Source organism: Procambarus clarkii, chromosome 57 (genome assembly GCF_040958095.1).
Source record: "Procambarus clarkii isolate CNS0578487 chromosome 57, FALCON_Pclarkii_2.0, whole genome shotgun sequence".
NCBI lineage: Eukaryota > Metazoa > Arthropoda > Malacostraca > Decapoda > Cambaridae > Procambarus > Procambarus clarkii.
Window position 1 is genome coordinate 7,271,467 of NC_091206.1, and position 12,171 is coordinate 7,283,637.

Genomic DNA, 12,171 nt, shown 5'->3' on the forward strand with positions numbered 1-12,171 from the left:
AGCATGGTTATGGTGTCCAATACCACCCACAACACGGATATGGGGTCCACTACCGCCCGTAACATTGGTATGGGGTCCACTACCGCCCGTAACATTGGTATGGGGTCCACTACCGCCCGTAACATTGGTATGGGGTCCACTACCGCCCACAACGTGATAATTTGGTCCATTACTGCCCACTGCATGGACAGCAGCAAACTAAACTACACTCTGTTAGGATTCTAGGGCTCTCTGCACGTCTGTGTAAGGTCACACCCACAGAGACACAGCTGGCAAGCCACCCCCAGCTCACCACAGAAACACCGTCCTCACAGAGACCAGAGGAACACCATCCCACCATCAATAAAACCTAATCACAATCAATCTTCGTTGATGGTTCCTTGAACACGCTCATGTTGCACGAAGAGCCTCCACACACACACACACACACTACCACTGTCTGCGCTCCACAAAGAGACGCAGCCATAGCCAGGATGAGACGGAGAGGAAAGGCTTTGAGGGAAAGTGGCAGAGGCAGAGGAACAGGAGAGGAAGAAGAGAAAAAATAGGACGAAATATGGCGAGGCGTTGGGAGGGAATTGTAGTAAATGATGGAGGAGGAGAAGGAGAAGGAAGAGGAGCCGGACGTAAGTGATGGTAGGGGGAAGGAGGGAGGGGGGATTGTTGAGGGGGAGGAGGATGGGGGGGGGGGAATAAGGATGAGACAAGAAAGGACGGCCCATACCATGAAAGGGAAGTATTGTTCCTGCCTGTGTTACTGGTATAGCTGAGCTTTGTGGGTGTGGTGGTGCAGGTGTAGTGGTGAGGGTGTGGGGTGTGGTGGTGCGGGTGTGGTGGTGAGGATGTGGTGGTGCAGGTGAGGTGGTGCGGGTGTGGTGTGTGAGGGTGCAGGTGTGGGGGTGCAGGTGAGGTGGTGTGGGTGTGTGGGGGTGCGGGTGTGTAGTGGTGCGGGTGTGTAGTGGTGCGGGTGTGTGGTGGTGCGGGTGTGGGGTGTGGTGGTGAGGGTGTGGGGTGTGGTAGTGCGGGTGTGTAGTGGTGCGGGTGTGTAGTGGTGCGGGTGTGGTGTGTGACGGTGCGGGTGTGGTGGTGCGGGTGTGTAGTGGTGCAGGTGTGGGGGTGAAGGTGTCACAAATAATGAGGCCAATGAAACAAAAATGGCCAAAAAAAGGGTTCTCTTTATTTGTATCACATAATAATTACAGTAATCAATATTACAATATGCAATATGATGCTCATCTTAGCTTAAGGACAAGAAATGATGCATTAAATAGTCTCTATGTGGTCTATAGTACACTATATACACTGTACACTCAGCAGCTGTTCCTACAACCTCTATACAGCTGCTGCCTCTTCCTTATCCGCTACTGCTGCGGCTGCTGCTATACGTCTGCAACATTCTGCACCTTCAACTGCAGCTTCTGCTGGTACTTCTGTTGCAGAAGCTGCAGGCACTCCTTTGTACACTATGCGGGCGTCATGCCCAAATGTTACCCAAGGTGGGTATTATAAGGGGATACGAGGCTCGCTCAAGGGATCATGCATCCAGTGGGCGTGCTTCTGGGCGTATTCTTACGCGGCTACAGTACAGAAACCCGAACTGAAGCCTAGGGAGGCAGCGGAGGCGGCAGCGGCGGAGGACAGTCCCAGACTCCCCAGGCCGCCCGACATGGCCGACATGCCGTGCACGGGCGGCCCTGACATGAAGCCGCCCGCCATGGAGGAGCCGTGCATCTGGCCGCCGTACATGTAGTGAGACATGGAGCCGAACCCGGAGCCTCCAGTCCCGAAGCCACCGAAGCCGCCCTTGTCCAGCGGCTTCAACATGTCCGGGAAGCCTAGCATCCCCTTCTTCTTCTTGGACTTCTGGCTCAACTTGCGGTTCCGGGTCTGGATACCTTCCTTCTTCATGGAGAGCGGCCGAGCCACCTGAGGGAGACAAGAGCGGCCGATTATTCATGAAAAGATCAGTTAAAGACATATTTTACGCTACAAGTTAACATATTATGTTTTAGAATCCACATTCCTTGATAGAAAGCTGCTAAGTATATCCTAGACCATCCCTATAGGTCCCAGCCACGTGGACTGGCTGGTATAGCGACGCCTCGCTTCTTGTAAATCAATGTTCGATCCTTGACGGTCCAAGCTGGGGCACCCTTCTCTCTCTCTCTCTGTCCTATCACAGCTTCCTATCCTCATATCCCAGCTCCTTGTCCTCATATCCCAGCTCCTTGTCCTCATATCCCAGCTCCTTGTCCTCATATCCCAGCTCCTTGTCCTCATATCCCAGCTCCTTGTCCTCATATCCCAGCGCCTTGTCCTCATATCCCAGCTCCTTGTCCTCATATCCCAGCTCCTTGTCCTCATATCCCAGCTCCTTGTCCTCATATCCCAGCTCCTTGTCCTCATATCCCTTCCAAATGCTATATAGTTGTACTGGCTTAGCGCGTTTTCACGTCCGACCGGTTTATAGTTAGCAATGTCCTGTCAAGATCTCGTTACTGGACTTGACATTAAAGATGTTGCTATTCATTAGATCCAAATAAACTGCTTGGAATAAAAGCGTGTAGATTGTGTGGTGATGGAGAGTGTTTGGAGTGCTGGGAGCGTGGGCGCGTGTGGGCGGCGCGGGCGTGCGAGGTCAAGGCAGGATCCTCCATCAGTGTCAGGTTAGCAGCCGTGGGGCGCCACACTTGTCCCCACTGGCTGGCTGCCCCCCGCCCTCCCCCGCCCACACCTTACGTCAAGATTAACTTTAAGGCAGCATCTGCGCCCTCGCCGCTTGCACCCTTACCGCAGGCCGCCACAAGGGATATATTCCCGGCCCTGCAGCCCCCAGCGGGAGGACCATAGAGGCGTCAGGTAGAAGTGGGCATCATTTGAGCGTATTGTGGTGGTGTGTGTCAGGGTGGGTCCCCTGCGGAGGGGTCGCAGCCCCCCTGGGGAGGATCTATTGTGGCTTGCGGGACCCCCCACCAGTGCTCCCCCGCTTCCACGCCCACACGCACCTGAATAGCTACCTGTGCCGCGCCCGCTGGCCTACGCCCGCATCTCACCCGTAGACCGCAAAGTCTAATTTACGCACACAAAAGCAGCATGTCATTTTTCACACCGAGATTACCGCAAGACCGAGCAAGACGTCAGGCTAGGAATGTTAGTTACCAGGTAACTGGTAGGCGTGCGTGAACACACAGGAAGAAGGTAGAGAGAGAGAGAGAGAGAGAGAGAGAGAGAGAGAGAGAGAGAGAGAGAGAGAGAGAGAGAGAGAGAGAGAGAGAGAGAGAGAGAGAGAGAGACCACCTCCTTAATATCTCCCTAATTCATGTTCTTGGACCTCTCCACCCGTCTTTCTATACCTCATCCTCTTTCTATACACCATCACCCACGCCTTCTACACCATCACCTCCTTCTGCTACAACTACAACAAAGCACTACAATCACCTTCTGTGGTTGATTGTTCAATAAATCACTGTCTATTTATTTGTTTATGTAAATTATATGTTTAACAGATCCTCTAACCCTGTCCATGGAGGACGGAAGAAAATGTACATATGCTGGTTAGCATTGTTAATGTGTGGCCATGTCTGTGGTTATCTTGAGGTTATCTTGAGATGATTTCGGGGCTTTAGTGTCCCCGCGGCCCGGTCTTCGACCAGGCCTCCACCCCCAGGAAGCAGCCCGTGACAGCTGACTAACACCCAGGTACCTATTTTACTGCTAGGTAACAGGGGCATAGGGTGAAAGAAACTCTGCCCATTGTTTCTCGCCGGCGCCTGGGATCGAACCCAGGACCACAGGATCACAAATCCAGCGTGCTGTCCGCTCGGCCGACCGGCTCCCTCCCTCCCTCGGTGGTAGAATAATAATAATAATAATAATAATAATAATAATAATAATAATAATAATAATAATAATAATAATAATAATAATAATAATAATAATAATAAACCTCCTATACCATCACCTCCTCCTTCAACCCCTCCACCTCCTCCTTCAACCCCTCCACCTCCTCCTTCAACCCCTCCACCTCCTCCATCATCCCCTCCATCTCTTCCCTCCCTCCCTCAAAACCTCCCACTGCCTTGAGAGAAAAATCGAACAGGTCTGTTAATTAGCCTAGTAGCCACGCGGGCATTGAGTTAGAGGCTTTTGGGGGCGGAGGGCCGGCATTGTGCGGGCGTGAGGCGCTGGACGGCGATTGTATTGACCTGTCTACGTCTGTCTGTCAGTTTTACGACCCACCACACCCTAGTTTTGTCATCCACCATTCTCGCGTCCGCTCGGCTCACTTCCAGCCGGCTGAACTCCTTTTGTTGGCGGTGGTCCGAGTCAAAATGAGTCGTTACTTCACCGCTAATCTCCAGAGAGGGAGGGAGGGACCAGAGAGGGAGGGAGGGAGGGACCAGAGAGGGAGGGAGGGAGGTAGGGAGGGACCAGAGAGGGAGGGAGGGAGGTAGGGAGGGACCAGGCAGGGAGGGATAGGGAGGGAGGGAGGGACTTGGCAGGGAGGGAGGTGAAAGAGGGTGGGGTGGCAAGGAAGGGGGGGTGGAAGAGAGAAGGATGGGGTGTAACTTCATAAGTGGAAATCTATGGGGAAGCAATAAGGGGAACTCCACTAATTAACCGGTGTATGCCACTAAACAGGGAAATAATAACAATAATAATAATAATTAATATTATTATTTGTATTATTATTATTATTATTGTTAAAGCATTAATTTTTGAACGAATGCCAAATCAGAGAAATATAATTTCAAATACTCAAGGCGGGTAACAAGGAGATGATTAGTTCTTAGGATCAAAACGTGAAGGATCTTTCATCAAAATATTAACTCTAAGAGGGGTCGTGAATAGTTCTGAAGGCAATTCTAAGCGGGAATTTGATGTAATTAAATCCCAAAATGATAAAACTTAGGAAATATTGTAGCGTAGTTCACAAGAGATAAACACCGCGATGTCACACTCATGAAAATTCCCCATGCAAATGGGATTAAAATTCCCCATGCAAATGGGATTAAAATTCCCCATGCAAATGGGATTAAAATTCCCCATGCAAATGGGATTTACCATGACACGGAAAATGAACTTCGAGCTCAAGGTTAGCCTATACAGGTCAACTGAGAATTACAGCTCCCCATCAATTCTAGAATTAGCCTGTGAGAAAGTAGCTTGAGTCGTGCCATAGGCCATTAATGTGTTTATTTGCACGATCTTATATATCTTTCTTTCGAACAGTAGCTCCCCCTGTGGCGATACCTTCAGTACCGGCGCACGACATCATCAGCCAATCGAGGAGCTGTTCACTTGAGACAGTTAAGCAAGTCCCAGCTGTGTCTGGGTACAAGTGACAGGATGAACAACCCAGCGGGTTTTCTTTCTATTGGGGAGTGTTGTACATGCTGCTATGGCGGTGTGTCCACTCACAAGATGAGTGGCGCTGCCCAATAAACTCGCCCCTCGGGGCAAAATGTAAAAAAATTAAACATCAGCCAAGAGCCCTTTACTGCTAGTGGCGACGACAGCAGTTCGACTGTGAACAAATTGTCTTAAACGTGATTTATGGTGTGAAGACATTCTCTAGATTCCTAAGATCAGGAACGAGATGGAAAAAACAAAGCACTTAGTGCACTCTCATTGGTTTTTCTGGTTTACCCACTGCGTGCTAGGCCTATGCAAAAGAGACAATGACTCTTTATTTTAGTCTGTTGGAATTTCGCGTGCCATTTGAAGTCGGCAGGAAAAGCAGCGTTGGCCTCCGTTGGCCTCCACAGAAAACGGAAGGGATGTGTGGGAGGACTTTAGACGAAGCGAACAAAAAAGGGTCGACAGGAAGCGGGTATCAGATCATCCGTGCATAATGTGTGTCCCTCCTTGAGCAAACAAGCTCCGTCGACCGTCACCGCTAAACTTCCTCCGGCACACACTAAATATTTCCTTCTCCACTTCACTCAGCAACAGTAAAAAAGAAACAAAAAACAAAAAATGCCCCTCTGCCAGACGTCTTGTGATTTTTGGTAATGATGTTTGTCTATTATTTCAAAAGTATTCTTCCATTGTGTAATGCCGTGTCGTTAACAAAGCTCGTTAACAGCGGCATACTCGGCCTCCTCGGCATCCGGACTACACCAACGTCAGGGAGAGGAAATAAGAAGATAAACAAGATACAAAGATAAAAGGAAGAACGCAAGCCTTCCTCGACTTCAACCAAGCCGACGTCAAGGCGAGATGGATTGTCCGATTTCAGTAACTATTCCGAAAAATAAATTATGCTTTCGCCAACGACCCTCTAAATTTCCAAACTACAGCCCAAACTACTTCTTTATTGAAAAATAACAAATTCTGTAATTTGTATAACTATAAATGCGCAAATAAAAGATCGTTAGGAGATGATACAGAGCCTAAGTCTGGGCCGCGGGCGCGAATAGCGAGGAAGTAGCGCGGCGCCAGGGCGGTGTGGTCGTCGCCAGACTTACCAGAAGCATGACGGGGGTAGGACCGTCCCCCCTTCAATGGTGCCACAACCCGCTACACCCCCGTACCCTACACTACACTCCCGTACCCTACACTACACCCCCGTACCCTACACTACACCCCCGTACCCCACACTACACCCCATATCCAGCACTACACCCCTGTACCCCATACTACACCCCCATACCCTACTCTACACCCCTGTACCCCCACACTACACCCCATACCCAGCACTACACCCCTGTACCCCACACTACACCCCCGTACCCTACACTACACCCCCGTACCCCAAACTGTACCCCTGTACCCTACACTACACTCCCGTACCCCAAACTGTACCCATGTACCCTACACTACACCCCCGTACCCTACACTACACTCCTGTACCCGACACTACACCCCTGTACCCTACACTACACCCCTGTACCCAACACTACACCCCCGTACCCTACACTACACCCCTGTATCCGACACTACACCCCCGTACCCTACACTACACCCCCGTACCCCAAACTGTACCCCTGTATCCTACACTACACCCCCGTACCCCAAACTGTACCCCTGTATCCTACACTACACCCCCGAACCCTGTACTTCACCCCCCATACCCTACACTACACCCCGTACCCTACACTACACACACACACACACACACACACACACACACACACACACACACACACACAACACACACACACAACACACACACACAACACACACAACACACACACACACACACACACACACACACACACACACACACACACACACACACACACACACACACTAAACGAAGTAACACCAACAGTATTACCACCATCGACCCGGCACATAACCAGCACGCATATATCCCTCTTCTGGAGAAAGCAGGCGTTCGTGAGCCATTGGCAACACTGCAACAACATAAATCTCCACGACTCCGTTATTTTCACAAACAACGTCAGTCAACAACGTCTGAAAACGTGGGTTTTTAACAACACAACGGCCTTCCCTCGGTGATCCTCGCCTCCTACAATATTCAGTTGTAAAAAAAAGTACCATGAGCTTTTTTTATGTAAATAAAAAAGTTAAATAAGACAATACACATGTAAACTAAAGGACAAAGTCCAGCAAATAAATAAAAAAAATCAGTGTAGGAATTCTATGTATAAATAAATAAACAAACAAATAGATAACCAAGACTCCTAAATCTTGACTTTAGTCAATAAAAGACAAGTTACTCTCATTAACTAAATCAGTTCAATTAAGGTTTAAACAAAGAAAACCGCTGAAAATCTAATTAAGACAAAAAAATCCAAATAAAAAATCTTATGAGGCCGTTAGCCCCAGTGGAAAAAAAATAACTAAGAAAACAAAAACAAACGAATTACTCCGACGAATCATGTGAGCTCTTGTAAACAAACGTGAAACAACATCGATTCGCGGTAAACATCATAATATAGAGGGAGGTAAACATTAGGTATTTTTTGTTGACCAGACCACACACTAGAAGGTGAAGGGACGACGACGTTTCGGTCCGTCCTGGACCATTCTCAAGTCGATCTTGAATCGACTTCAGAATGGTCCAGGACGGACCGAAACGTCGTCGGCCCTTCACCTTCTAGTGTGTGGTCTGGTCAACATACTTTAGCCACGTTATTTTGACTCATCGCTTGCTTAGGTATTTCTTGTGACACTTCTGACTACCAGGTGAGGACCGCGGGCAGGCCACAGGCAGGTCGCGGACAGGTCGCGGGCAAATCGCGGGCAAATCGTGGACAGGGATATCGCATGCATTGGTCTTGCGGCCAAGAGCGATGCGCCTGAACCTAACATCATAACCCATGCACCCAGCGGGAACGAAAAATGCGTTTCATGGCCATATTGAGAAAGACCACAGGAGCCGTGATGAGGATTCGAACCTATGCGCTGGGTGTTACCAGATGCACGCTCTAAACGAGTACGCAATGACATGGTCAAAAAAATGCAACCTGTGATACTACTGCATCCACTAGGACTCCCGAGGCTTCCACTGAAGCCAAACCAGGGTTTCACACAATTCCCCCCTCTGGCTCTGTCGTTCAGTAATTCTACCTCTGGCGCCCCTTTTTAATACGAATTCAATAATAATAAAAAAAATTCTCATTGATATAGCACGATAATGAGATTTCACTGTGAATAGCCATACTCTACTACTCAACACATGGCAAAAATTAAGGGAGTTTGGTGACCTTTGTTATTAATACATTAGGTACATGTGCATTTGTGCAGCTGCCCTAGACTATATATGAAGGTAAGTACAGTGTGTCAGAAAGCTAGCTACGTGGTGCTAAAAAAAATCCCCATCACACAGGATGGTTAGCCGTAGCCTGTCACTTAGCAACAAACCATGGGTATAAAAAGTCTTACATCAGGCCACTCCAGACCGACTCAGAGCGCAACTCCATAGTCTCCCGAGACTGATAGATGTGTTACCTATGTGTTACATCAGGTAACATATGCGTTTAATCACGAGTTTCTGACACTAGTTAATATCTTAAACTAACATTAAGAGTAACGATCACAGTGATATACGTGGATGAAAATGGTCGGATGATTAGGGAAAACTCGAAGAAAGAATAACGCAATTATCAGGATAAAATGTTAAGCCAGTATGGCTATATAAAAGCCCCCTCAAGAACCATTAGCCTAAAACATAAGGCCCAAAAAAACGCCTATTCAACCATAACTTTTTTGTTATAGTTGCTTTAATGCTCTCCAAAACATTTTGTTGCGTTCGCCCGTGGTAGAGGAAACTATTCGAGATAAGTGTTCTTCTGATAAGATAATTATTAGAAAAAAGCGCTTAGCCAGTAGAGCACTTGGAAGCAATATGAGGACAGAGGTGGGGGTAGCACGGAGGAAAGGATCGGTGCCTATCTACTCTGACAATCAGGGATCGAACGCCGAGCTGCAAGAAGCGAGGTCGTTGTTGTACCGACCAGTTCAAGTGGCTGGAGTAATTGGGAGAGGAAGTGGGAGTTTCAGAAGAGGAAAAGTGGCAGAAGGTGACGGAGTTGTGATTTGACAGGCGGCGAGGAAGGGACGAGTTGTGGGGGCTCAACAACGCTCCTTTTAGAGTTACGATACTTGTAAAATATATATATATTTTTTAAAGAACTTCAAAATATGAAAATTGTCCAAAAAAATTTATCTTTAAAAAGGGCAGATAACATAGAGAGGACGAGGGAGGGAGACAAGCACGAGTAATATCGAGTTTCAGCCTGGCGCCGACACTTCTGACTCGGGACCCACCGCCTCCCACCATTTTTTCCTTCATCTTCGGAGTTTTAGTTTCCCCTTTGAAGTCTAACCTTGCGTCATTTTTTTGCTGTTGTCTATACTTGCTTTAGCTGCCCTTGTTTCTCACCTGTTAACCTGAGGTAACAACTGAGTAAAATTCCACAAATTTAAACTGTAAAGTACAGAGGATGCAACGGCCGCTAAAACTGTACTGACTCATATTCTCCAGACCATACCAGGGGGGTGTAGAGACAGGTCCTCATATTCCCCAGACCATACCAGGGGGGTGTAGAGACAGGTCCTCATATTCCCCAGACCATACCAGGGGGGGTGTAGAGACAGGTCCTCATATTCCCCAGACCATACCAGGGGGGGTGTAGAGACAGGTCCTCATATTCCCCAGACCATACCAGGGGGGTGTAGAGACAGGTCCTCATATTCCCCAGACCATACCAGGGGGGTGTAGAGACAGGTCCTCATATTCCCCAGACCATACCAGGGGGGTGTAGAGACAGGCCCTCATATTCTCCAGACCATACCAGGGGGGCGTAGAGACAGGTCCTCATATTCCCCAGACCATACCGAGGAATTTAAACTATAACGCAGATAAAAAAGAAAAGAAAAAGGAGTTGCCTACAAAAACATTTCTACATTTCCAGGTTCAGTCATACCCGTGACGCTGTGCTCGTAACCCGAAGCCGCAAATGAGGGGCTTTGGCGATGATAATTACTAGAGAAAGAGGGGTAAAGGAGAGGGGAAAAGGAGCCACATTAGGAGAAAAGGGGAAACGCTGACGCCGATGTTTTGCGGTCTGTCTCAGAGAGAGAAATAATGAAAAAGTGAAATAGTTGAGGAGGCCAGCCGTCCGAGGCAATTTAGTGAGATTTAATGTTTGGAAACAGACGTTTGTTGTTTAGAAGACGTTTTAGCCAGTGGCAAAGTTTGTCAGAACTAAAGTCTAATATATCATCCCCCGTACAGTTTTAACTTTACAGGATGTCTATTGATCTGTGGTGACTTAACCACAGACCAGACGGGAGGAAGATAAGTATGGTCTTAACAGACAGCTGGGAGTGAGGCCACAAACATGTGGGCAGCTCTCTCTCTCTCTCTCTCTCATAACCATTCCCACCCTCTCTCACCCACTTCCGTCCTTACCGGTCTCCTCACCCAAACGTGCATCCACCCCAACCACCCCTCATCCACGCCAATCTTGACCTACACGTACCACTCAACCACACCGACATCTCACCCGACCTCTTCCACCCAACACCCACCCGACTCCTTATTCCTCATTCCTCAGCTTCGTTCACACCCACTCTATGACACCTCACCCGCATCTCGAAACCCCACCCTCACCCCAACCTCTCACCCACAGCACGATCCCTCACTTACCCCCCACCCCCCCCTTCCATCCTCACCCACCACGACCTCTCATCCACCACTACTCAAACTCCTAACCCAAAACCAACACGAAAATAACCAGGGCAACACCAATACGACCTGAAAGACGACCAAGGACGGCGTAAACTGATACACAACGACCCCATACCAAACAAAGTCCGTAGATTCCATACTTGCAGACTAACTCTGATACCCAAATGATAAACACTTGAAATTCACGATAGGGACCACTCCTACGCCTGAGTGAAACGGCAGCGAAAGGATGTAACTTCCGTTGACTGGGGAAACAACGGATAAGATAGGCTCGGTCCTAGTCTGGTCTCGGTCCTAGTCGAGACCAGACTCGCCACGACTACGACCAAAACTCGCACAATACAAGTGCCAACGGAGGCGCCATATTAACCTAGCGGGCAAAACATACCAGATTAACGCTAAAATCAATGCAAGATCAACGTTAGTAACGTAGGATCAACGCTAATAACGTAGGATCAACGTCGTCAATGTAGGATCAACGTCGTCAACGTAGGGTCAATGTTTTTAACGTAGAATATCAAAGATTTCAACGTTCATTAAATGCAAACATCAACGAAGCATCATTACGAAGCCCAAGTGCCACTCAAGACGGTCAGAAACAAGGAGGAAGCCCCAAGTGCCACTCTAGACGGCCAGAAACAAGGAGGAAGCCCCAAGTGCCACTCAAGACGGTCACAAACAAGGATGAAGCCCCAAGTGCCACTCAAGACGGCCACAAACAAGGAGGAAGCCCCAAGTGCCAATCAAGACGGCCACAAACAAGGAGGAAGCCCCAAATGCCACTCAAGACGGCCAGAAACAAGGAGGAAGCTCCAAGTGCAACTCTAGACGGCCAGAAACAAGGAGGAAGCCCCAAGTGCCACTCAAGACGGCCAGAAACAAGGAGGAAGCCCCAAGTGCCACTCAAGACGGCCAGAAACAAGGAGGAAGCCCCAAGTGCCACTCTAGACGGCCAGAAACAAGGAGGAAGCCCCAAGTGCCACTCAAGACGGCCAGAAACAAGG

The 12,171-nt window shown here is 48.7% G+C and overlaps 1 protein-coding gene across 4 annotated transcripts in view; it reads right to left on the minus strand.

The window, feature by feature from the left end:
- Nucleotides 1-1,157: 1,157 nt before the first annotated feature.
- The window catches only part of LOC138353341 (GATA-binding factor 2-like), a 153,114-nt gene continuing 142,100 nt past the window's right edge, over nt 1,158-12,171 (minus strand). For all 4 annotated transcript variants that reach the window (XM_069306234.1, XM_069306233.1, XM_069306231.1 and 1 more), the window contains one exon: nt 1,158-1,926. In XM_069306234.1, the coding sequence (XP_069162335.1) occupies nt 1,570-1,926 (357 nt within the window). In that variant the 3' untranslated portion in view covers nt 1,158-1,569. The remainder of the gene's footprint in view (nt 1,927-12,171) is intronic.